Consider the following 25,120-nt stretch of genomic DNA (forward strand, 5'->3'; position numbering starts at 1 on the left):
TCATGACTAATTGAAGAGTATACGCAAGTCCAAACCGCAGGGTTGGCGCCTAGGAATGAGGCTGAGATGACCTGCGTTTTCAGCGCCTTGGCGACGCGGCATAACTACGCCCAGAGATGCTTGTTCTGACTTTTTGTTCCGTTTTGGCTGCATAGTGAGCTGATTCTCTAAGAAGAGACAGATACCAGGAGAAACAGTGTCCACATAAGTTTATTTAGACGAGAATTCTTTCTCTGTACTTATTATATCGTAATTATATGTGTGTATCGCATGACTCTGAACATTTATCGTAGGGGGGGTATCTGCATGCTCATATATGCTCTTCCATCTAAACATGATGCTTCGAAATGGTGGGTCTGGGCCCAAACAAGACTTCGCACATCTTCTAACCGCGCTTGTGCTCAAACTCCTCGGCCTCGTGGCCGATCTTGACCTCCTGCTCGACCTGGGCAAGGTCGAGGTCCGCGACCTCGGCGTCGGGGCCGTCGATGACCTTGACGAGTTCCTCGAGGGTAGGGCCCTTAGTCTCGACGTAGAAGAGGTAGACGAAGGTGAGCTCGAGGAAGATCCAGCACTGTGGGGAATGGTGTTAGTCCAGTTTCTTCTCTTCGGGAGATTGCACGTCGCAGGGCGGCGACTCACAGTGTAGATGAGGTACAACTTCCAGGTGTGGCCCTCAAAGTGGTCAAAAGCAACGGGGTTAGCGTAGTTGTTGAGGGTGAGGGCAGCCTGGACGACGAGGTTGACGAGCATGAGACCCTTGGCACGCAGCTTGTAGGGCAGGATCTCGATGGAGTAGCCGATGAGGAGACCGGACCAGGCGAAGGCGTAGAAGAAGCCGAAGAGCCAGATGAAGAAGATCATGGCGTAGTTGGAGCCTGGGGAGCCGTGCTCCTCGTACAGACCGGAGCAGAGAGTCCAGAAGACGAAGGTCATGAACATGCCGCCGGTCGAGGCGAGGAAGATGGGACGGCGACCGAACTTGTCGACCTGCAGGGCCAAGGTAATGGAGACAATCAGGGAGAGACCGGTCTGGCCAGCGGAGAGACCGAGCTTAGCCGTGGCGCTCTCGATACCAGCGTTACCGTAGAGGATAGAGGTCTGGGAGATAGGAGTTAGTCACAAAGGTTCGGCAACGAGAAACCAGGACTTGTGTCGTCACGGAACTTACGTAGTTGGAAATAATGGCATTGCCAGACCATTGCGAGAACAGACCGAGAGAGATCAAAACCATGAGACGGTACTTGTTGCCGGCGGTGCGCAGGAAGTCGAGGTAGCTGCTGCTCTCCTTGGCGGCCATTTCGCGCTTGATGGTGTCGCGAATCTCGCGGAACTCGAACTGGACCGTGGGGTGTTCGGTGTTACCGTTGGCGTGGTACTTGCCGAGGATCTGCAGGGCCTCGTCGTGGCGGTCCCTGGAAATGAGGAATCTGGGAGACTCGGGTACCCCTTTATTCTCGTTAGCTACGGATGAGACTATCGGTCACTTGGCTCGACCTACAGAGAATGAAGATGAGCTGGACGACGGAGGGAACAGCCTGGCCAAGAGCAGGAATGCGCCACGACCATTCATTGCCGAGGAACTCGGTACCGAAGGACAGCCAGGCGACGATCAGAGCTCCGACGTTCCACAGACAGTTGTAGACAGTCGTGAGTCTGGCGCGATGTTGGGGATGGCAAAGTTCGGCGAGCAACATGGGCGACGCGATCTGGGCGAACGAGTTACCGAAACCAAGAAGGGCACGACCACCCATGAACACTTGGAAATGTCAGCTACTGTGTCGTGGCGCGGCTTTCGTGTATACTCACTGCCCATGTTCTGGCAAGCGCCCTGGAGAGCAGCTCCAGCAACCATAATGATGCATCCAATCACAATGGGAATCTTGCGGCCGAATCTGTCTGCGATAATGGGACTTTTCTCTCGGTCAGTATGTAAATCGAGACGGTGCGCCGAAGAGCTTACACTGCGGGCATGGAGGCCAAACTGCCGATTTGGTAAAGAGCAGCAAGAAGACCAAGCTCACCACCCTTGGGGTGGCTAAAGAACTCCTGCCATGAGTCGAAGTTCTGGACGGAGTTGAAGAACATTCTGCATTGAAAAAGCGTTAGCAAGTCGCTTTGAGGACGTGGGTGTCGACGAGACGCACCCATCGTAACCGGTGGTGGCTGAGGCAACGCAGAGCACGAAGGCGTAGAAGTACAGCTTGCGCAGACCAGGGTCTTTCATCCAGTTGACCTTCTCAAAGTCGGGTGCCTCTTCCTGAGCCTGAACGACGGCCTCGCTCTTGGGCTTTTTTTGCGTGAGACCCTTGAAGAACCCCATTGTGACAATGGCTCAAAGGCGTCGAGTTGAAGGTGTGTGGTGTTTGTGTGTTTGTTGCGCGTTTCTGCCGGCGCGGAGAACAAGAGCCAGAGCAGTCTCCGTTGTATTGGGCCTGGGGATGACTGGAGAGGGACAGCGAACGGAGGCGAGACGATCTACGACGCGGGGTCTCCAGGTCTAATATATGGATCCGGGGATCATAAGACGAACATAGGGAGGTGAAGAAAGCCTGACTGCTACAGTGCGAGTTCTTCTTACGGAGTGTCGGTCCGCAACAGGGTCCCAGGTCTCTAGATGGCCTTCATTGGGGCGTCAGGCGGGAACCACTTGGTCGGGATCCTTTGCTCGAAGGCCTAGTCGGACCTCGACCGACCCCAATCAGCTGTCATGATCAAGCTACTCGAGAATCTCCTCGAGCACGAGCAGCCTGCAGCCAACGTACTAGCCCATGTTAACCGGGGGTGGGAGAACGATGTGAGCAGCGGCAGGGGATTGCCACTTTCATCCGGCAAAAGTCGATGAGAGGACGTTTCAAGGCAAAGCTTCCTTGTCAAGTGAGACCCTCCGCATTGCGCAAGATGCTAGTCAAGACATTGTTCCCGTGCTGGAGGAACACCTCCAAAAACTTGGGGCCGTCCGAACGGGTGAATGCGAATCGGACACCACTGCCCCCAAAGTTTTGCAATTGTATTTTGCCGGGCGTGTTGGAGTGGACACTGGCGTCCACTAGACAAGGACAAGACTAGATGGAAAAAAGGTGTGCGCGTTCCACTTGCTGAACGTTCCCCCTGGGGTCCCGTGGAGAAGACCATTCGAAGTGGAGGCGGCAGGGAAGTGTCGTCCCGGTGGAGGTTGCGACGGTCTCGCCCGTTGGCTTCTTCGTTGTTCCCTAGAGCAGACGGTTTGCTCTTAGGCTGGACGGTCATTGGATTTGTAGCCGTCCGAAAATATGCCGCCTCATTCGGTAGTCTTGTACCATTGACATTAACGGGTGAATATCCGGACGAAAGACTTCGAAGACTGTGTCGCCGGCTCCGTACTTCAGAGATACCCCGGTAAGCGCCTTGTAAAGCGGGAGGTAAAAGACGGGAAGGATAGGAATCGCAAAATTAGGCGAGTTTGGGGTTGACTAGCAACTGGTTGACCGCTGCGGGGAACATAACGCCGAAGGACGGTAGGCCACTAGACCGTTTGTGCATCGACCGACAATGGCGACTCGAGAAGAAACCTGGCATCGCTCCCCGTGACTCATGTTGGATGTGTTTTCCCATTCCGTCTTTTCACCGTTGCTGCTGCCTTCTCTGGGAGATGTGATAAAATACACATTCGACAGAGTCCAGGTCCTCGATCCTTTGCGTCTTCCCTGACAGCTTGCTCCGAAGACGTTCTTTTCGCCCGTGTGAGTAGAGGTGTGATGTCCAGGTGAGCGAGTGCATAATCATTGGCAATTCTACAGCAGTTTAGTGCTCATCTCGTGTACCATACTTTAGCGGCGTGCTGAACGTTGGTAGGCCGAAAGTGAAAACATGTCCGTACCGCTGATGCTACTTTGTGTCGAGGAGACCCCTGCTCAAGGAAAGTTCCCTCGGTAAAGTATTCCCCCGTACTAATAGCCTGATGCCTTTTGGAACGCGTACACAGAGTAATAATGTCTGCAGAGTGCCGGGCAACGATTTCGTGCCGAAGGCTTGAAGACGGCACGCGATCGAGTTCGCATCGTATAAAGGCCCAGTACTCCGTCCGTGTCACATCGCAGATTGTAGTATGCTGTGGTAAGCACCAGAGAGTGAGCTGAGCAACCGTGGCGACAAAGACTCGGTTACCAGGCCTCGTAACTCCCTCGGCCGACCCTCGCCGGCCTCTTGCAGGGCTTACTGAGTTTGACCCGCATTCCCCAAATCCCCATGGTCGAAAATGGGTGGATTAGGCGTGTGGATGCGTGGATGTGTGGAGTGGTGGCCACAGCACGCTCGTCACCACTGAGATTGTCAGTCGATCCATGAAGTCGCGGACCAGCCCGACTCTGCATACCATCCCGTGCTGTGACTTGCGCAAAGTCGTAGCAAAGCCTGATACGAAAGCCTTCAACATACTCTCCACTGGGTTCAATGTGCGTCAATAGGTATCGTGTTTCGAAGAAAGCGTTCACGTGGTCGTCAGTCGGCGCATGGGTACATCGTTGGTGGAGACTTCCAGTGCCAGACTGGCCAGTGCCGTCGACAACCGTACGACACTCGTCCAGCAGCTCGCCTGCCCACCGGCTCGAATCTGCTGTTCGAATGGTATCGAATCCACAATAACAGACGTGGGGATTGCATTTCGTGGAGCTCCGTGAAGACGGTGGTTATTGTGCCGGGTTGAGGTTAGGCACAGAGAGGTTGGAGGCGTGCGTGAAGTTGGAGAAAACCATGCGCCGCCGCCGCACATGGGTGTTCACATCCAGGGTACCACGACTCTCACCTGCGCCACCCATGACATTTGGCGTATTTTGCCATTTAGCCTGATTTAGGCTAAATTGACAACCCGGTAGTGGATTTCCCTGTATCGGAGATCGCGCAGTGTCAAAATATCGAATTGCAGGGCCGTCTTGGGAGTGCGAACCAACACAGCTGACTACCAGATTCTGGCCATGGTTAGATGTCGAGTTCATGCTCCGTGTGACAAACACTGGCTTCCATAAGGCCCGATTATTGCGGCCCAGGGTTCCTCTGGTCCGCCGACACGGGGTTGGCCCGAGAATGATGCCCCAGACGGACGGATCCGGGGCCGTCTTCGACATCTCGGGTAGCGGCATTCTTCGTCTTGGGTCAACCAGCTTCCATTGCTGACAGGATGTCAGAACATCAGACCCAAATAGCAATCAGCAACGAACGACGGCTCCCAGGCCCGTCCGGCCTCTCAGAGACCAGCGGAAGGACCGATCTGCTGCGCGCATTGCATATGCCATTTCTGTGAAACGCGCAAATCTCGAGACGTCGTTGAGTTGCGGCTGCTTCCTCCGACCAGGGGTAATTTATCCATATATTGCCGGCATGTCGCCGCTTCAGAGGATTCCGCGAAGGGCCGAGAGTGTGCTGGCAGATCGCCGAATCCGTGATCTTGGGACCAATTGCTTATATTGCCTCCCGCACACGGTGTTTCTTGGTGGGCAACAGTTCCAGGAATGGAACCACTTCTGGAACGCGAGCCAATGGCCGTACCTGCATGTCTTGGGATGCGCCGCTGCCGTGCCGGTGCGACTTTGACTGGGCGTGGTGATGGCTGACAATTGTGACGATCATCGGAATGTGTCTGGCCGCCTTGCCGCCGTTGAAGCATCATGCAAAGGATGTTCCTGGCGCCTTCTGCATGTGTGAAGGATGCGGCTGTTCCGGATTCCGAAGCATGTCACTTGACTTCCCATCAAAGTTGATGGGCCACTGCAAACAGAGGTTTGTCTGAAGGCAGACTGACAAGAGTTTGGTGGTTTGGAGTTCGGTTGGTCGACGCACGGACTCCAATTCGCCAGTTGTTTCCCCGCACGAACCCCAGCTCATCCGACGCAGCACTCGCGGTCGCATGTTCACCAAACTCACTTCCCCAGCTGTATCCCGGGGCCTCAGTTTATTGCTGCATTATTCGTGATATTTTGGTACGACAGCAGAAATGAGCGACCGCAGGCTTAGTGCTCGTAGGCCCACTGACTTGGAGATCATGCTGGCCAGGCAGAACTTCACGGCCAAAGAAACCACAGATGAGCATTTCTTCCGGTGTTGGCAACGCCAGGACTGCAAGGGCTGCCTTGCGGAGGACCGCTGCAGTTGGTGCCCAATGGTTGGTTTCCTCCGTCTTATTACAGCTCTCCAAGGACGATCGCTTATCATGAACACCGGCTAGACATCTGCATGTGTCCCGAATCCTTATGCAATTCCATTGCTTGCGCCCGCATGGAATGAGGACGTTTGCCCACATTGGGCGGAGCGATGGGAGCTTCGGACAAGACCACTTGGTTGCCAGGTCTCGACCATCACCAGCCTAACGTCCATCATCTCGATAGTGTCCACGCTGGTCGTGGTATTGTTGGTAACACTCCTGTTCGTCACGATTCGCTGGACGAGGCGTCGGAGCGTAAAGGAACCCGGGTGGTGGAGGGCTTGGCAGTACGACTGGAGGCATATCGTAACGCGGCGAGACAATATCGGAGAGCAGGACCCTTTACTTGGGCAAGATCACAGTACGAGGTCAAATCCAGGCCCTTGAGGGTGAGCACCACCCTATGTGGTGCTGTCTGTACCCGTAGCAACTTGGGAGAATTGAACCATGGATGAACTGGATTCAAATCGTCGCCGAGCGCCATTCTACAGTTCATTCAACCACCGCGCATATTTGTCAGCCGGAACTGACGGGTGGGATAATGGCTACTTCATCTCCAGCCTGGATGTCTGGCCCATCCCCATCTTCTGGTCCGGGGAGGTCGACGTACTCTAGGTTCACTGTGACCAAACACGACTCCAAAACCTTATCCTTGATCCCATTGTATCTCTCTTCGAGCATGTCGAAAAGCTTCTTCAGCGGTAGCGGAGCGGGGAATGCCTCAGACTGCTTGGACGTGAAGGAGCCGGCGCTGGCGAAGAACAACACATTGAAGTGGTCCTTGGGTGGCTTTGTCGCCGCGCTCATGGTGTCACTGATGTCTGGGGATATCTAGGGTCTTTTTTCAGGTTAGCCTTGGCCCATTTGCTTGAGAGAACAAAAAGGTTGAGGAAATGATTGGTATCAGAGATCTTGGTGATAATGGTAGAACATCAATGGAGTTCAGGTAATACATGCTAATTTTGTTACATCATTCCAATGTGACGACAGTTGCAAGAAAAAGTCGACTTACCGATCAGCGATGAACCCGTGTCGCGGGCTGAGGAAGGAAGAGAAGATGTTGAGAATGGAGGGAGAAGGAAAGAAGAAATAGCTGAGAGGAAGCTGAAGTGGGGCACCTGCAGAAAAAATCGTACCCCCGTCCCACGTGACCGGAGCCGCACTGCGGTCGGCGACAGATTCCGTTTGGCGGGGCAGACCGTAGAAGATGAGAGCAAGTATAATTGCACGTTTTGAGAAGTGCTTCGGGATTTTTGCGGTACGCGGCTGTTGCGCTGTTCGTGTCATTATCAGTGTACTCATAACTCTGCTAGAATGCCATGTCGGCACAGAAGGCGACCCTTGTCCCCAGGTATCCCAAACAGTGACTCAAGTTTCACCGACCCCTCGCGCGTTTGCATTGCGCCGCATCATAGGTAGGCACACACGGTCGACCGAGCAGAGCGCCTCGCGGCTGGTGGGAGAACCTTGCTGTATTCATAATGCAGAATCCGTTTTTGACTCCTCTAAACACGAAAGCCGTGAGCCCGAGCTCGGGTGACGAAGCCCTTGCAATGTTCCTGTCCCATCCTCAGAACCAAGATCCGTTCCTCGTAATGTCCATTCACGCGCCGCCGCCGATCGTCGCCGCCTTTCTATCTCAGTCTGCGGGCCTCACGCTCAGACTCGAGCAAGCAGAGAATGTCGTCCTCGCGGACTAGACGCCCAAACGTTAGCAACAGGTTCCTCTCTCCTTTCTCGCACGCTGTTCGCTTCTCGGCGGTCGATGCGGGGGCAGTTTCCTCTTACCGGGTCCCTTGACGTTGCGGATGATGGAACGGGTCTGGTCGTCCATGAACTCGACGCGGACCTGGGTGACACCACCACGGGAACCTGATATCTGTCAGAAAAAAAAATGCCATAATTTGTCTCTTCATCGGCGCATCGCGAAGTTCGAATTCGGACGGGGGAGCGCATCGATTCGGGAGCTGGGCGTACCGGTGCGGCCAAGGACACGGGTGACCTTGACGAGCTTGACGGGCTGCTTGGTAGAATCCATTTTGACTGCAAGAAAAATTTTACGTCAGTCGCGATATTCGAGAGCGTTTCGGCGGTGTCGTTGGCGTTGGCGGACGTACTTTGTGTGGTTGCGCAGGTTCGGTGGTGACTGGGCGGATCGCGGGTGCTGAATGGATTGAGCGTGTACTGAAGATGGCTGCGAACTTTTTTCGTGGTCTGGAGGGTTTTCCAGCCCTTTCGCTTGTGGACAGTGCCAGAGCGTTGGCCGGTGCTGATTGGTTGGCGGGGAACGGTCTTGAGCCACACCGCCTTCCGCTTCGGTCGATTCTGCAGGGGTTGCTACATTGGGAACATGGAGACTGGCATACCCCCAAGTGACATACATGCAGTAGGATGTCGAGGTTCGTCTTCTATCAGAGCCTTTTCAGCACACGAGAAACACAAAAGAAACTTACGATGAGGCTTATCGAATGCAGTTTCATCATATCATCCCCGATTCATCTCTTCATTGCTTCTCCAAGATGGCTTTCTAACATGCGCAGCTCGACTAAATATGGATTAAAGCAGGGGTATCTTCTGACGGCGCTGGGCCTGTCATTGCAACTTCGCAACGCGCCCCTCCAAGTCCTTGACCCAGGCCTCCATAACCTTCATGTTGCCCGCCATGGAAGTGCTGCCTTCTTTCATAGCCTCCTCGACCTTTTCCAATCCTTCCTTCCACTGCTTGAGATCGGTAGCCATATCGGTCTGCTGTCTCTCAATTCGTTCAAGCATCTCGCTTGCCGTCGCAGCGTCGGAGTGAATAGCCCGGAGGGATCTAAGACGATCCAATAGCGGCGGCAGCAGAGGAGCCAGGCTCTCAATCGTTGGCAGGGTCCCATAAAGTGCGTTGATCTTGGCCACCTGCTCCGGTGCCTGCGCCTCTTCACTAGGCGTACCACCATTACCCAGCGTCTCTTGTGCAGACTTAGCCCCTTGGCGGGCTTTCTCTAGTTCCTGTGCCTCCTGAATGAGAGTACGCACGCGACGGCTGATTGTGTCCAGATTGGACGTTGACGCTTGTGACAAAGTAGTAATCTGCTTCTGCAGGCCATCAAGAGTTGGCAGAATTGCCCTGGGCAAGCCGTTGATGTCGACCTCTGGCAGGGCCGAAGAACCAACTCCAATAGCCTTCTCCAACAGGACAAGACGGCGATCAAAGTCCGCGGCTTTGGCGAGAGCGTGACTCTGTTCGTATGTGGGAGCATAGGTGACGGTGTAGGTTGCTGCACTTCCCGCTACCAATGCATCCTGCGATCCCGCTTGCAATTCCTTGGGCGCTTGCGGCGCAGGTTGCGCAACACCTGTGCTCTTGTTGTGAGGCTCAATGGTCTTGGAAATCTCGTCGAGAACCTTGCTGAGAGAGCCAAGCTTCTCCTCATGGTCAGCCCCGCCGGCTTGGGCAGCGGCCTCCTTTCGTTTGCCGTACTCCTCCCTAGCCTCTTCAACCTCGCGTTGCAGGCGCGCAATCTTTCTCTCTAGATTATCCGCGTCATCTTCGTCGCTGAGATCGCCAATTTCCTCGGTGCCGTCTTGCAGAAAGCGCTGGCGCCTGGTCGAGGCCTTGTAGGACTTGCGCTTGCCATCGACTCGGTCTGAGAAGTCAACACCGGTTGCGTCGACGCCGGCAGGCAGGAAACGAGACCTCGCTTGGTCTATGCGGAGTCGTGACCGGGAAATGCCGTTTATATCGTCGTCAAGATCGTCGTCGAATTCGTTGTCGGAATGCGATTGCACCGTTGTTGTCTACCACCACATCAGTCACACGTCATCTTGGGAGAACGGCCGGACGCACAGGAACCGTGGAAGTGTCGTCTGTCAAGTCTGGGGTCTCGTAAACATCTGGTGCCGAGTCCTGGGTGGTGTTAGTATAGACCGCCTTTCGTCCTGCCGTGTGTGTCTTCAGGTGCTCTGACCAGATCTGGCAATGCTGCGTACTTGCGGTTCAGCGCCATGTCGAAAGTTGGAGATTGGGCCCTAGTGAGGGTTAAAAGTCAAGATCGCGATCGCAGGTTGGGGCGCGTCGGCCAAGTCTGGTCGAAGAGTCGATCAGGCAGCTCTGGCGTTTGTTGACAGCTATGATGCACGACGCAGATGAAGTCGTTGAAAGCGCCAGAGCACCCCTGCACGAGAAGGGGAAGCTGCACCGCTGAGCCGCAGGGGAATTCCACTAAAACTCCCCGTAATGCACGGAGGCGTAAAGTGAAAGTGGCAGGTGGGGTACATCGGCGCCCCGGCAGGCACGCGTCAAGGACGCGACTTCAGCTTTTTCATGAGGGAGCAACACTTGACCCCAAAAGGCAACCCTCTTTTTTTGGGTCCTCGGCCGTCATTCAACGTCTCTTTGAACTTCACGACGCTGGACTCAGATCACACCCCGGTCAGGCAATCAATTGACGTGACAACTGACTCTCAGCTCATATTCCGGCTACAGGCGTCTGGGACATCTGCCTCCCCAATTTTCCTGGCCAGCACCCGCCCGAAGCCGACGGCCAATTTCGGACGGGAAGAAGCCGCCATCTTGCCGTTCTTACCCGTCTTAGCTTCCCAAAAGCTCGCTCTGGGGCTGACCACGAGCAATCATTTTGGACTCCTACGCTATCTTGAGTCCGGGGACGTTCCGCTGGAAATGTCCCGGCTTCAGGGCCACCAGCTTGAGAGGCGGACCGGCTTGGCTAGAAGCTCTCAGACGGCCCCTTTGCTGAAAATTGTCGGCGGCCAAACTCGCAAAAATGTCAAATCTACCAAACCCGTCATGCCGGCTGCCGAAATGACGGAAGCCCAAGTCTGCGAACTGCCGCAAGATGACTCAGATGAGGTCAGTGAGCCGGATATGCCATCAAAAAGCCAGGACGAGGCCCCGGGAGATACTCAGGAAGAGAGATCAAGTTCAAAGGGGAAATCTCCCAAGGTTGTCTCGAAGCCCACGGACGATCCTGATTCAGACGCAGACTACGCTGCTCGTAAAGAGAAAACCGATGTAAGACAGACATACTTCGGGACTTCAAAAGCTGGGCGAGAGCAAGAAAGAAACTTCCGCGCCTCTCAAGAGACCTGCTCAGGGCCGAAGTCCTTTGGTGGCTCTCAAGGCTCCAATTCTCAACCGCGAGGCAGCAAGAGAAGTTCTCCAGATACCGCCTCTCCAGGTCCGGAGTCTAAGAGAGGCCGGACTGGGAGAGTTGACAACGGTAAAGATACTGCCAAGCTTCTTAAACTCAGTCAAACTTCAAGCCAACGCAAGGGATACGGAAAGAAAGACAAGGAGAAGGCGAGAATTGAAGAGAAGAGGAAGGAGAGGGAGAGGGAGAAGGAGGAGGCCAAGAAAGGTTCGTCCATGCGCCCCCATGACCTTTTCTTACTGCTGACCCTCGTCCTAGCTTGCCAACCAGCGCCGGAGGTAAAGATGCCCTCATTCAAGTCATATGACGATGATCCGTTTGAGAAGTTCGACGTCAAGAAATCACCGAAAAGCCTCGTTAATCCCGGGGCATCGTTTCTTTCGTCGCCGCCTGGCAGTCCTCGGAAAAAGTTCGTGGCGCATTCGTCCCTGAGCCCCATCAGCTTGCCTCAGCGTAAGATCAAGGCCGAGTTCAAGGATCCTCCTGCTTCATTGCCTGACCCGCTGCTGAGTTCTGGCACAGCACCGGCACGCCTGCGTGACTTGGTACCAAGTCTCGAGACTGCTCCGAAGATGCTCAAAGATCCGTTCGCAGAACTGCCAGACTCTGATCTTGATGACGATGAGGATGAGAGCCCATCTTATTCACAGCCTTTAGAGACAGTGACACGCTGCCCCATGTGCGGTGATCCTGTCGACAAGGACTTTCTGGATGCCTTTTCAAACGGCACCCGCCTGCGTATCCACAGGCAGCTTCAGTTCTGCCGGCAACACAAAAAGAAGTCGGCCGAAGATGCCTGGAAAACACGCGGCTACCCGGATATTGATTGGGTGGAGCTCGGCTGCCGCCTCTCAGACCACTACGACTTCCTGGAGGAAATCATTAAGGGGGGGCGGTCTCACTATGGGGACCGTTTGATTGACACGGTCAAAGAAGGCAAGAACCGCACGCTGTTGAAAGCCGAAGGCAGCTTGACACCCGGATACTACGGCCCACGTGGCCTTCGAGCGTTGTCGGAAGACATCATTGCACGTTTCTCATCCATTCTCAGAGAGCGGGCCATCGATGACCGACTTATATCTTCACGCGGATATTCTAGTTATGTGGAAGCAGTCTTGGTCCCTGAGTTGGCCGTCAAATTAATATGTGAGGATATGCATGTGGAGCCCACGGAAGCAAGAAAGATACTCGAGGACAGCAAGGATATTGGCGACATGATAAATGAGGATGTCGAGGACACGGTCGACCAAGTTAGCGACGATGAAAGGGATACGTATTGAGAATTGGCATGGGTTAAAAGGCTGCATAGGTACGATTTTACGCTTCAGAGACAGACAGACTTGTCCTGCGAATGGCATTTTCACAGCGAGGGACTCGCGGATAGCACAGCACGTATAAGTACAAATATCATGGAAATTGAAAGCAGCTTCATGAGACTCCCAGTCGCATTTGACATGGGAAATAGTGTTCAATTCTTCGTAAGTTACATAGTGGGTATATGGAATAATATTGATCTTGAAATACTCGTCTCAGCGACGTCTGTCATGACCCCTTTCGCTGGCAGGTGTGTATGGCATGACTACTGGAGAAAGAGTCAACAAAGAAAGCAAGAGACAGTGACTGGCGCCGTGAATGATACTTACTGGTGTATGTCATGTGAGAGCTGATGGAACTTGTTTCTTCGGAAGCATCTCCTGGCCTCTTGGCGTGACGCTGCAGGTTCAAATCTGGCCCGACCCCGGAGGCATGCTCGCTTCTAGTAAAGTAGCACTAATAGTAGTGTGTCCTGACTTTTCCCGCCCTACCACTGTGCATCGCGTATAGCGTAAAAGCACATGAGCGGCTAGGTCAGGCTCGTCATGTAGCTATCGACACCGCGAATACACTACTCGTATGGCCTCTTGAAATTTGTCGAGGCTTGCGTTGGACTGGCGAACACGCCAGTGTTATTCTGCACCGACGTCATCCAGTCATCACTCGCGACATTGTCCCATAACGCTCCGTTTGCAAAGAGCATGTCTAGGGTGCCGTTCGACTCGACCGTGTTGAAAGAGCCATCAAAGTTCTGCAACTGGCCAATGAGATCGTGCGCGCCGGGGCCCAGCTGGGCAGACTGATCCCACATGTTGGCCCGGTCGATGTTCTGCCGCTGGGGCGACATTGGGTCGGGTGCCGTGCCGTTGCCCAGCCCCTGGATCGAGTTGTCTTTGTCGAGCATGGCCATGAAGCTTGCTTGCGCCTGGGCTTGGGCGTAGGCTGAAGCGGCGGCGGCGTCTGAGACGCCGTCGATCGGGGTGAACATGGACGGCGAACCGTTGGATCCTGCGCTGCGCTCCTCTCGCCATTGATCGTCATCCACTTCCTGGACTCTGGGCGACGGGTTCCTGTTCATGATCATCAGGGGACCGTCTTGGACCTCGGCGATGCGAGCGCAGAGCATCTCCAGCAGGGCCTTGTTGCCTCCTCGGCAGGAGGCCAGCACCCTTTGCAGTTGTAAAAGAATGTCTCTTGGGCCGTCGGTCGAAGCCCGCGGAAGCCGAAAGTTGTTTGCGACGGCATCGGTCACTGCGCTGGCGATCTCATAAATCTTGAACTCCTATTCCAAAAAGTCAGCAAAGACACTGATGCGGGCCAGCAGCGGCATGTTATAATCCTACTATTCCAGGGCCATGGGCCTCGATGGCCGTGCTTGGCAGCTGTGATATGAGTTGAAGGAACTCCTTTGCGATCTGGATGGGGTGCGAGAGGGAGGTCACGTTCTGGTTCGAAGAGGACGGCCAAGCTCGACCATGGTTCATGGTAACCTTCCACAACACCGCTTGCATCCACTGGCGCGTGACGACGATATCGGCGCGCTGAACATCGCTGCTAGCGTCGGCATCCAGGGGTATTTCTTGGAGCTTCCTTTGGACAACATCCAAGCAGGCTCTGCTGGCCGTCTGCAAGCCATCCGCCATGGACCAGATGGCATCTTCCTCGTCCGAGTTTTGAAGAATGTCAAAGGCGCCGCTCTGGTCAAATATCCAGAACAGGTTGGCGAGCTTCTTGAAAGCCGGCAGGATGTGTCCCTCGTCCTCTCCCACGCCAGACCCATCCAGGGAGGGGAAGCGTATGTTGGACTTGAGCACGACCGGCAGCTTGTGAAGCATTGCTACGCCCCTGAAAAGTGTGTTAGACGCACCAAGCTCACGTTTTTTCAACCACTCAGGGAACGGCGATACCTTTCCGTGACGAACAGCAACCACAATATCCTCCGCCTCATCTGCTGCTCTGAGAGAGGCAGACTCATGTACGACGACTCCTTGTGCAGCCCCATGATCTGGGCTAGAGTGATGGCCTCCCGCAGGTAAAGGAGGGACTTGGCCCCACCCGGCTGCTGGTTTTCGTGATATACATGAAGAAAGAAGGACGTCCTCAACCAATTCAGGTTCATGGGTGGGCCGCCCTGCCGTTCCTGCAGCGCCATCCGCGAGCGCTGGCATTCCGCCTCCATGGACCCCGCCGTCGCGGGATCGTTGTTGTCTGTCGTGGACAGCTTGAGCTGTGATATCGTTGCAGCCCCAACGGCGTTGGCCAAGACGTATGACTCCAAATCATCGGCATCACGGTGGAGCGAGGCCATTATCTCCTCGACGGCGATGATGGGCCATACTGGGAAAAGTCGCAGGCGGTAAACACATAATCTCAGTACCAGTGACGGGATCGGGGTCCTCGGGGTTTGGACAGCAGCAGCAACAGCATCCTCTTGCCGGACAACTCTTTGGCTTCCAGTGGAGCCTCCTCCGTCAGACGAGTCCTCGGACGAAGACGGGGACCTTGACGGCGAGGTGCCCGTTGGCGGCGCGCCGGTAGGCGAGGTGCTGTCAGTCCCATCGCCGGCGGAGGCCGGGGCAGGGCCGGGACCGGGACCGGAACTCTCTTGTTGTTGGGCCTGAGCAATCTGCCGGATTGTCTTCGCTCTCAGGTTCCGGGGGCCCCGGGTTGCAGGGACCTTGTTGAAGGTGCAGGCGGTTCCGATGGCGACGCAGCCGTGGCAGGGCGGGACCTCGGTGCACTTGATCTTGCGGATCTTGCACGCGTCACAAGCTCTCTTGCCAATCTTGCGCCCGGTAGACATGTCGCGAAGACGGAAGAGAAGCGTAAAGGGCTACTCGTGCCGTGGCATGGCAGACTGCCAGCCAACCCAGACTTTAGTGTTTCCGACGCCTCCCCACAACGCGTGTGATTGTGTGTCACCCGTTGTATGTGGTTTGTTTCCTCTCTTGGTCTTAGTGATGTAAGAGGTGGAGGATGGTATCACAAAGCAGGCAGGCAGGTGTTGATAATAGAAATATTCAAAAAAGAAAGACAAGAAAACTTCGGCTATGCTCCGGTCTGCCCAAGTCTGTCTCTGCGCCAGTCGACTTTTGTGGGATGAACTCGAGCAGAATGGTACGGAAACCCTTGTTGTCAAGCAGTGAGTTTGACAGCAAGAGAAGGGCAGGCGGGCTCTGGATTCGGAGGAGGGAAAGGAAAATTGGGGACTCTGAGCAGACAGAGGTGCTGTTTGGACTCTTGGAGCTGTTTGAGATGCCGCCTGCGGGGCCTCGGCGATGGTGTGCTCGATGCACTAAGCCCGGCGTGGTAATGGTGGGGAAGGCTCCCTGCAGCTGGGACCAGAGGGGATTCGTTAGGGATCCTTAGCGCTCTTGGCTTTGTATTTCCCCGCAAATTGCGGCCTGTTGACCGCCGACCGAACGGCCCTTTTTTCCAGCGGTTTGGTCTGGACACTGCGGGAACCGTACCGCAACTGCCCTGGACTGATTCGATCAATCAGCGTCTCTGCATTTCGATTTGTAGACCCTCACTTTAGGAACACACTCCGAAGGACCTTACAACGCTGCAGAGTCTTGGCTAATTGCCTTACATACAAAATCACCATAACAAAACACACAGTCGTTGACATGTGATCCAGCTCAGCCAATTATTGTTGTCTCTTTAACATGCGTAGGCCACGTTGGTTCATTTAAAGGGAAATATCACTGACGAGGGTAGTTGTCAATGCAAACCGCCAAGCTCTAAGCCCCTGTCATCTTCAATTACTGCTTGATTATCCACCTTCTAATTATTCAACTTGGGTATCCGTATTCCGCCGAAAAACAACTTCACGCTCTTTCGCATGGGGTAGTAATTGCACAGATCTTAGTAGACAAATCTGAAATCCAATCGCTTGTTTCCGTCCTTCTCGCGCGCCTCCGCGTCGTTCTGGTACGCCAGCCGCTCCTCGTTCGACATGGTGCTCCACACCCGCTCCTTACGCTTGTTCAAGGTGATCAGGACTTGCCTGTGTACCAGGAACACCACAAGACTCAGAGCGCAAATGGACACGCAGACGGTGTTGCCGCGCTTGTAGTAGGGGGCGTCGTACGCGCGGTAGATTTGCGAGCCAATGAGCGAGCCGATCTGGACAATGACGTTGTAAGTTGCGGCTGAGATGGCGCGCTTCTTCACGTCAAATGTGTTTTCGGAGATCCAGGACGACACGATCGGGTGGAAGTAGGGGTAGCCAGAGATGAGCGTGACCATCGAGAAGCGCTCCCAGTCACGGCCACCATCGGGCAAGGTGAGCAGGCCAATGAGGAGAGGCATGATCCACGCCTCGCCAAAAATGCAGTGGAATGCCCGCTCCTTGAAGTAGTCGCTGCTGAATGCAAGGCCGAGCATGGTGAAGATCTGCAGGACAGCCGACGGGACCGTGAGCATATTCGCGTTGAAGGTCGTGAAGCCGATGCGGCGGAGCGTAAGCGTGAGATACGCCTGCACTGGGGTGGCTGGGATGTAGGCGACGAGACCGATGAAGTAGAGACCCCACATGGAAGGATCCAGCCAGGCGTTCTTGATGTCCTTGAACGTCGCCGGCTCCTTGAGGGCAGTGAGGCCCTTTGCGGGGTCGTCGCGGAGGATGCGGTTGGTCATGATGACCTCCTCTCTCTCAGTGTACCAGGGTTTTCTCCACATGACCGTTGTCGTGTTTGTGGGGGACTGGGGGAGCCAGAGGAAAGACTGAGCAAACCCCGGTTAGCCGTCGGTCCATCGCCAACAAAAGAGGGGTGTTCAACTTACGACAGTCGCCAGCACGCAAGTCAGGAGACCTTCCAACATGAACAACCAGAACCAGCCCGGGTGGCCCCCAATACCGCGCATCTTGAGGATGCCAGCCGCGAGGAGAGCCGAGATGACTCGCGCAACGTTGAGAGTGGACCAAAACACGGCCAGGCGCACCGAGAGCTCCTTGGAGGTGTAAAAGTATGTCGCAAAGAGGATAGTTCCGGGAATAAAACCTCCTTCGCAGGCACCTTGGACTTGTGTTAGTTGAAAAAGACGAGAAAAGGGGGGTTTGCAACATATTCGAGCATACCAATGAGGGCTCTCGTAACGTAGAAGCCAGCGCGGTTCGTCATCCAGGCCTGGGCCCATGAGACGGTTCCCCACATCATCATCATGGTCGGCAACACATACTTGAAGCCGTAACGCTTGGTGAGGAATTGAACGGGAAACTCGGCGCACAGGAATGCGAGGAGCTGAATCGTGGTTCCCTGAAGATTGGCGAGTTAGCAAGTTGTACAGCCTCGCTAAGCATCACGTCGAGTCTCACGTTGTTGTAGTCGTCACTGCTGAGCTTCATGTCCTTGAGGAAATCATCGGCCAGCGCGTTGGACAGGTTTCCACGGTCCAGCTGGAGGCCGAAAAACATGACGCAGAGCCAGGTCAAGAGCTTAAGGTCCGTCTTGCGAACAACAGCCCTCTCCTCGGCTGCCGTCCAAGTCGCTGTCGGGTCCCATCGGTGGCGTCCCTCGTAGGACTCGTGAGGCGGGACGAGATCAGAAAGGTTCTCGCGGCCGACCGCGGGCACGTCAGAGTCCTGGTAGACCGAGACGGCGTCCTTGCCGCTGTCGCTGCCCGTCTTGTTGGCGTGAGTAGCCTCGACGTCGGCCATGTTGACTGACGGGTCTTGGCTGGGCGGGTGTAGTGAGTGAGGTCCGGGTCAGGTTCGCTCGCAGGGAGGGAACCGGTTCAGAAAAGACGCGGGCGGACCGTTCAACTTCCCAGGAGTTCGGGCCGCTTTGTGGAATGAGAGCAAGCGACGACGATGGAGAAAGAGGGTCCCGGGAAGGGCAAATGGCATGTTCTGATGCTTCAACTTAATAGTCGTTCTGGAGGCTCTGTTTGAGGCTAGCAGATCACGGCTCACGACATCGAAGCTCGGTCTTGCGTCTTCGATGATATCCACAAACTAGTGGAGGTGAACCATGTGGCCGGACCGGGGGCAGGAGAAGATGGTGTTGACAACTTTTTCTAGTGTTTTTTTCTGGATCTCGGAGTGCCTTTTTGACAGGACCCGGCTCCGTTCCGGATGGCTTAGCCGTGTCTCCAACTTTCCCCAGATTCTCCAGGTTTTTTTTCCGCGCGCTAGGGGACCCCTCATTGTCTTGGCCCGTCAACAGTATCATGTAATTCAGCTTCGTTCGAAACCGCAGCGTTTTGATCGCAGGTCAGCTGGACAATCGACCGACAAAAACCTGGGACTCGGGGCTGCTGAACGGGCTGGGGGGGAATCATTCATCAAGGAGGGGGGAGGCAATGCAGCAAGCTTGTGATGGAATGGGCAAGGAGCCCCGGCAGAGAGTACGAAGACAACTCCATTGCTTTCTCCGAGAGATTCTCCAGGACGGAAAACTGGGGCGTTTGGCTCCGAACAAGAACCCCGCTCCCATGATTGGCTGCACCAGACAGCCTTCGCCAAATTAGGAAGCTTTGCGATTGCGCCATCGCCCACCCAGCCGGGAGCCGCCGTGCAACGAGAGGCCATCCTGTTGGAGAAAACGTCTGACGATCGATCCTCTCTCTCTCCCTCTCCTCATCGATGACTGACCTGACTGGCAACTGCTGCAGTGGCCCCCCGGTTTCGCTCTGAGACATTATACATCCTCACTGTGATACTTGAAGAAAATCTCACGGCTGCTTCGGCCCTACACTTTGTCAAACACATATATATCTGGCAATTCTCGGCTCTTTGCTTATCAGATCTCGCTTGGATAGATCCACGACTCATCAACATCTACCTTACCTACAATCATCATCTGCCGACTCTAAGCGGAGGTAGCCTCGTATACTGCTACTTCAGAGTTGATCTCACATATTGAGTCTCATCCTGTACCACCAACAACATGCCTTCTGCCATCTCCAACGACACCGAGGCCAACATTGTTGGCGGCAACGCCCAGGCCCGCCCTCGCTTGAGCAAGCCTCTGGTCTACTCCGGGACCCTTGATAACTACAAGAATGCCGACATCACCCCTGTCATTGGCCGGGAGTACGAGGGCCTCCAGGTGGTTGATCTCCTCAAGGCCGATGACCAGGTCATCAAGGACCTGGCCGTGACGAGTAAGAAAGAATCTTGCAGTCCAGCTGTGTGTCTTCCGTCCACGTAAATTGTCTAACAAGTGTGCATCATTTTCCAGTCTCCCAACGCGGCGTCGTCTTCCTCAGAGACCAGGATGTGACCCCAACTCAGATGAAGGAGTTTTGCCTCCGCCTGACAGAGCTTGCTGGATGTGTAAGTCGCCATCTCATGTCGAATGGGGCAAGACTAACTCGGCAGAACAGCCCGAATCATCAGGCCTTCACATCCACCCCCTGACGGAGGAGGGTAGCGAGCTCGGTGACCAGATTAGCGTCATCAGCAGCGAGAAGCAGAAGAAAGGCGGCGGTCTCACTCACCAATTGAGCGATGTCAGCCGATTCGCCAGCGCCGGCTGGCACACCGACATCTCTTTCGAGCAAGTCCCCTCGGACTACGCCATGCTCAAGATCCACACCCTGCCCACGACGGGCGGTGACACTGTAAGTTGGGAAAACACATGCATCCTTCCCTACCCCTTGTCCCCGCTGGACCCCTTGCATGCAAGAGAGAGAGAGAGAGATACCTTGTAGCTGACAAACCGTCTGCAGCTGTGGGCTTCTGGATATGAGATCTACGACAGACTCTCCCCTGCCATGCAGAAGTTCCTGGAAGGGCTGACTGCCACCCACGACGCCACCTTTTTCCACGACGAGGCCAGAAGGCTCGGCAACCCACTCCGTGAGGGCATCCGAGGCTCGCCACTGAACAAGGGCGGCGACCTCAAGTCCATCCACCCCGTCATCCGGACCAACCGTAAGTCGTAACCATCTTCCGTCGACTATAGTCGAGACTTTGCTGACAAAACGCGGGCAGCCGTCACCGGATGGAAGTCCGTCTACGTGAACAAGGGCTTCACCAAGCGCATCAACGGCGTCACAAAGGACGAGTCCGACGTCCTCCTCAACTACCTCTTCAACCTCGTCACCCAGAACCACGACGCCCAGGTCCGCTTCAAGTGGCGCAAGAACGACCTCGCCATCTGGGACAACAGGAGCATGTGGCACTGCGCCACGTACGACTACGTCGAGGCCAGGGCGGGCGACCGTGTGGCGTCGCTGGGAGAGGCTCCTTATCTTGACCTGAACAGCACCGGAAGAAGGGAGGCTTTGGGTTTGTAGAAAAATGATGAACACGACAGGGGAATCATGATTGGCGTTAGCGTTTTATGTATGGGGCCGATAGGTCCCGAGTTGAATTGATACTACTTGCTATGATCATTGCTCGCTTCAGACTCGTGACATTGCTTGGAAAGCCTTTCAATGATTTTTGGATTTGATTATAGTCCCGTTCATGGAGACGTGTCTGAGGCTGTTGGAGCTGTAGCCTCTAGCAAGGTCGTCACAGTGACCCTTGGCAATAATGTTTCTATTCCACTGATTCAGTTTGTATCAATTTGCTATTCTACTTGCTCCTTGTAGTTCTCCCCTCACCATTCATGCATCAAGAAAAACCAACGAGTAGTCCTTAGAATCCAATCAATGGAGAAAAACGTCTTCCAATCTTATGACGGTTCAAATGGCTGATGATATTTCTATTCTACTATATTTTCTTTCAGGCATGTATCATGCTCAAGCCAGCAGCACAGCTACTCCCTCGTAAGGGCCAAGCGTAACCTTTCCGTTGCCAAAATCGTCCTTGGTCTTGCCCTTATATGTGACCAAGACTTCCTTAACATCTCTCGGGAGACCAGTCCACTCGATAGACTTTGGCGAAAAGTTGCAGGCCACCAGGGCGGTTGACCCGTCGTCGGCCTTGCGAGCGTACGCAAAGACCTGCTCGTGGGCCTCGTCGACAAGGTTGAAGTCGCCGTAGACAAAGATGTCCTTGAACTTCTTGCGAGTCTCCAGCACGTGGCGCCACGTGTGGTAGACGGAGTCGGGGTTCGACGTTTGCGAGGCGGCGTTGATTTCCTTGTGGTTGGGGTGGACGGCCATCCACGGCGTGGCCTCCGCGGTCGTGAAGCCGGCGTTGGCGCTCGTGTCCCACTGCATTGGTGTTCTCGCGTTGTCGCGGGACTTCTTCTGGTACTCGACCTTGTAGGCCTCGAGAGTCTTCTCGTCGTCAACGTCCTTGTGCAAGCTGTGGTCTGTTAGCCTTGCCGCTGGATAATCAGACGAATAAGGGGCATCGCAACACTCACTTCCAGTGATTCAGGCAGTCAATATCCTTGGACTCCTTCATGAAGAAGTTCTGGGGTACATTGACCATGCCGATCTCCTGTCCCTGGTAAACGAACGGCGTTCCGGCTTGGAGGCCTTGAAGCAGGGAGATCATCTTGGCGCTGTTCTCGCGATGCTCGGGCGCGTCGCTCGCGAAACGACTGACGGATCGAGGCTGGTCGTGGTTCTCGAGGTAAAGGGCGTTCCAGCCATTGTTGTTGTACATGAACCGCTGCCACTTGTCGACCAGGGTCTTGAACTCCGCAAGCTTCCACTCCTTGGGAGAGAACTTACCCTGCGGACCATGGTCGATGTCCATACTGCCACACGTTAACACCAGCTCCATAGAGGAGAAGAACCACAGCATTACTCACAACTCAAAGTGGAAAATCATGCTTAGCTCCTCCCGGTCCGCGTTGACGCTCTTGATGACCTCCTTCAGATCCCTGACGCAAGGCATCTCACCAACGCTGAATGCATCGTATTCCTTCAGAATGGCACCCAGCTCCTTCAGATACTCGTGCAACCTGGGCCCGGCAGAGTACAGCTCCGATCCGGGGAGCACCTCCTGGTCAGAGTCCGGGAAGTCCTGCGGCTTGCTGACGAAGTTGATGACATCCAAGCGGAACCCGTCGGCGCCCTTGTCCAGCCAGAAGCGCATGATGGCGTGCACCGCATCGCGGACCTTGGGGTTCTCCCAGTTGAGGTCGGGCTGCTCCCGCGCGAAAAGGCGCAGGTAGTACTCTCTCGTGGTCTCGTCCCACTCCCACGCACTGCCTTGGAAGTGCGACTTCCAGTTGTTGGGCGGCTGGCGGTTGCCGTTGGCGTCGTACTTTGCCGGGCGCCAGATGTACCAGTCGCGGTAAGGGTTCGTCTTGGAGGAGCGGGACTGCTTGAACCATTCGTGCTGGTCACTGGTGTGGTTGACGACGAGGTCGAGGACAAGCTTCATGCCACGGGCGTGCAAGGCATCCTTGAGCTCGTCGACGTCGGCAACGGTGCCGTAGGGGGCGTGGATTTCGCGATAGTTGCTAATGTCATAGCCCTGCCCGTTGTTAGTCTGAACGCCGCTCGCAAGCACCCGTTGAATTCAAACAGCCACTCGAGGATGCATTTGCATTACTCAAGACTGCGAGAACGAGATGAGGGGGTTCATACTGACCATGTCAATCTGCGGGCTCTCAAAGATGGGGCAGAGCCACACAATGTCAACACCCAAATTCTTGAAGTAGTCGACCTTTGAGATGATGCCTCTCAAGTCACCCACACCAGTGCCCTTGGAGTCGTTGAACGATGCTGGGTACACCTGGTAGACGGACTGCTCTTTCCACCATCTGCGGTACTTGTTGGGCTGGCCGCCGGCGCCGACGCCAGAGACCTCAACTTCGTGAGGAGCCATTGCGACTGATTGGTTTGTGACGCGGGTTCCGTGTAAGTTCGGTTGACTCGTAGATTCGTTCGGGCGAGAGTCGCGAGGAGTCGAGTAACAACCCCCAGGGCCGGAGAGTGAGAGAGACGAGAAGCAAGCTTTTCGTATAGTACCAAAAAATGCCGTGTTTGAAAAGAAAACCCAACGGTCTACGGATCTAGCTGATTGGAAGATTCGTCTGTTTGTAAAGCTTCAAAGCAACGTGTCGAGGCGAGAATTTCTGCGAATGGAAGCAGAACTAGCAGCCAATGGGGGCGCAAACTTTTGAGAGAAGGAAGATGGTTTGTACACCGTCAGGGCACAACACTCATGCGGACACGAGGCGGGACACGACGCAAACACGCTGTCTTTCTTGAGTCGACAGCTGGCTGCTGAGAGACTGAGAGAGAAGAGATCGGCGCCGTGCAGGGAAGTGGGAAATCAGCTGCAAGCTCTGCCGGTGGCTCCAGGTGGTGTTCCAGCTCTTGGAGTTTCCTTGGAAGGAAAGTTGGATCGTCGTGGGGAGTGGTTTGATGGTACCTGTTTAGCTGCGGGCGACAGCCGCCATTTCACGCGAGGAATTCTACCGATGGGGGAGCGGACCGACTCCGATCAGACCCCGAGTGCGAGTGCCCCGCCATGGTAGTGCTTCTTGTAAGTCGTCATGCGGGGTAATAACTTGGTGAGAGTGAGAGCGAGAGTGCTGCATAGTAAGAGACAGAGCTTGGTGGGGCAAAGCTGAGCATGGCATTTCCGTCTGCTGCGTCTTCTGCTGTGTCTTCTGCATGTCGTCTCTCACTCGCCTCCGTCATTGTGCTCTTTGCAATTCCCCAATCGCCCGTCTCGCTCTCGCCATTGAATCCGTCCACGATTCATGAAGGCCACCGCTGCTATTTCTGGCACCAACCGACCCGGCCGTGCCTCTTACCACGTGTAAACCTTCGAGATGTCCTGCATTGACACCATTACGTTGTTGTGTGTTGCAGGTTGACGGACAGCACGCCAGAGGCACCGAAATGCCCGTGTAACTTTCAGCACATTAGTGGACTGTCTCCGCCGTGTCCACCACACACTACCCGCCCATTAGTATAGGTCCACTGCAGCTTACCCGTTATCCTTTTTCCGAGAGTATCTCCGCATCGTCATGTGTCGGTGATGCATCCTCCGATGAGCCTCCGGACTCAGCTCCGGAAATCTGGTCATGAGAATGTTGATGTCGCACGAAACTGCCACGAGGAGCCATGAAGGGTCTCATCTCGTCTATCTCCGGGTTCCAGAGGTCATCAACTTTCATGTGGTCACCAAACTATTGCTCACATGGAGAAGCCTCGGTGATGTTCCACTATCGGATGTCCTCTTAGACAGAGGTCTCTGATCGAGGAGGTCCTTCACTTCCAGGCTACCCTCGTTTGCTGCCCTCGCCTTCACAGCTACTGGCAACACGGAAGGCCCAGATGCAAGAGACTAAGCTACCTCTGCAGTCACGGGCGCGGGCGAGGGACGGAGGTCGATCACGGTTGAAGGTATGGAGGTCTTCTCCGGCGCCGGAAGGAAAACCACACACGAGGGTGTCTATCGGTGCCGACTAAAGGCCGGACATGGCGGCCGGCGGAATCCATCGTCAACGCCGTCGCCGCCGCCTTCGGTAGAAAGGCTTGATGTTGGGAGAGATGGCGCTGCGAGAGGCTGAGTGCGGGTCACAACGACGGACAGCCGTCTTCGGCACGTTTCTCAGACACGATGATGCATTGGATCGTCCTGATCGACAAGAAATGTCTG

General features: G+C 55.0%; 9 protein-coding genes across 9 annotated transcripts; 2 read left to right on the forward strand and 7 right to left on the reverse strand.

Annotated features, from left to right (window-relative positions):
* Window positions 1–385: 385 nt before the first annotated feature.
* COL26b_008174 (uncharacterized protein) lies at window positions 386–2,323 on the reverse strand (the record flags this gene model as incomplete). Its single annotated transcript, XM_053180940.1, has 7 exons — window positions 386–574; window positions 643–1,101; window positions 1,172–1,449; window positions 1,502–1,759; window positions 1,810–1,895; window positions 1,964–2,089; window positions 2,148–2,323. The coding sequence occupies 7 exons, from the start codon at window positions 2,321–2,323 to the stop codon at window positions 386–388; spliced, it is 1,572 nt and encodes a 523-aa protein (XP_053035076.1).
* A 4,368-nt stretch (window positions 2,324–6,691) lies between these two features.
* On the reverse strand, window positions 6,692–7,462 carry COL26b_008175 (uncharacterized protein; the record flags this gene model as incomplete). The annotated part of the gene is made up of 3 exons (XM_053180941.1): window positions 6,692–6,996; window positions 7,188–7,214; window positions 7,312–7,462. The coding sequence occupies 3 exons, from the start codon at window positions 7,460–7,462 to the stop codon at window positions 6,692–6,694; spliced, it is 483 nt and encodes a 160-aa protein (XP_053035077.1).
* A 347-nt stretch (window positions 7,463–7,809) lies between these two features.
* Window positions 7,810–8,213, reverse strand: RPS28 (40S ribosomal protein S28; the record flags this gene model as incomplete). Its single annotated transcript, XM_053180942.1, has 3 exons — window positions 7,810–7,871; window positions 7,964–8,047; window positions 8,153–8,213. 3 exons carry the CDS (start codon window positions 8,211–8,213, stop codon window positions 7,810–7,812), a joined length of 207 nt encoding a protein of 68 aa, XP_053035078.1.
* Window positions 8,214–8,767: 554 nt separating this feature from the next.
* Window positions 8,768–10,167, reverse strand: COL26b_008177 (uncharacterized protein; the record flags this gene model as incomplete). The annotated part of the gene is made up of 3 exons (XM_053180943.1): window positions 8,768–9,958; window positions 10,008–10,067; window positions 10,129–10,167. The coding sequence occupies 3 exons, from the start codon at window positions 10,165–10,167 to the stop codon at window positions 8,768–8,770; spliced, it is 1,290 nt and encodes a 429-aa protein (XP_053035079.1).
* Window positions 10,168–10,967: 800 nt separating this feature from the next.
* On the forward strand, window positions 10,968–12,611 carry COL26b_008178 (uncharacterized protein; the record flags this gene model as incomplete). The annotated part of the gene is made up of 2 exons (XM_053180944.1): window positions 10,968–11,538; window positions 11,590–12,611. The coding sequence occupies 2 exons, from the start codon at window positions 10,968–10,970 to the stop codon at window positions 12,609–12,611; spliced, it is 1,593 nt and encodes a 530-aa protein (XP_053035080.1).
* Window positions 12,612–13,216: 605 nt separating this feature from the next.
* On the reverse strand, window positions 13,217–15,448 carry COL26b_008179 (uncharacterized protein; the record flags this gene model as incomplete). The annotated part of the gene is made up of 3 exons (XM_053180945.1): window positions 13,217–13,927; window positions 13,989–14,490; window positions 14,553–15,448. The coding sequence occupies 3 exons, from the start codon at window positions 15,446–15,448 to the stop codon at window positions 13,217–13,219; spliced, it is 2,109 nt and encodes a 702-aa protein (XP_053035081.1).
* Window positions 15,449–16,512: 1,064 nt separating this feature from the next.
* Window positions 16,513–18,307, reverse strand: COL26b_008180 (uncharacterized protein; the record flags this gene model as incomplete). The annotated part of the gene is made up of 4 exons (XM_053180946.1): window positions 16,513–17,373; window positions 17,434–17,666; window positions 17,729–17,906; window positions 17,966–18,307. 4 exons carry the CDS (start codon window positions 18,305–18,307, stop codon window positions 16,513–16,515), a joined length of 1,614 nt encoding a protein of 537 aa, XP_053035082.1.
* Window positions 18,308–19,538: 1,231 nt separating this feature from the next.
* COL26b_008181 (uncharacterized protein) lies at window positions 19,539–20,892 on the forward strand (the record flags this gene model as incomplete). Its single annotated transcript, XM_053180947.1, has 5 exons — window positions 19,539–19,755; window positions 19,833–19,927; window positions 19,978–20,214; window positions 20,323–20,527; window positions 20,588–20,892. The coding sequence occupies 5 exons, from the start codon at window positions 19,539–19,541 to the stop codon at window positions 20,890–20,892; spliced, it is 1,059 nt and encodes a 352-aa protein (XP_053035083.1).
* A 450-nt stretch (window positions 20,893–21,342) lies between these two features.
* On the reverse strand, window positions 21,343–23,332 carry COL26b_008182 (uncharacterized protein; the record flags this gene model as incomplete). The annotated part of the gene is made up of 4 exons (XM_053180948.1): window positions 21,343–21,853; window positions 21,915–22,253; window positions 22,308–22,978; window positions 23,096–23,332. The coding sequence occupies 4 exons, from the start codon at window positions 23,330–23,332 to the stop codon at window positions 21,343–21,345; spliced, it is 1,758 nt and encodes a 585-aa protein (XP_053035084.1).
* Window positions 23,333–25,120: the final 1,788 nt, after the last annotated feature.

Source organism: Colletotrichum chrysophilum (assembly GCF_026319265.1).
Source record: "Colletotrichum chrysophilum strain AFK26 chromosome Unknown scaffold_70, whole genome shotgun sequence".
Taxonomy (NCBI): Eukaryota; Fungi; Ascomycota; class Sordariomycetes; order Glomerellales; family Glomerellaceae; genus Colletotrichum; species Colletotrichum chrysophilum.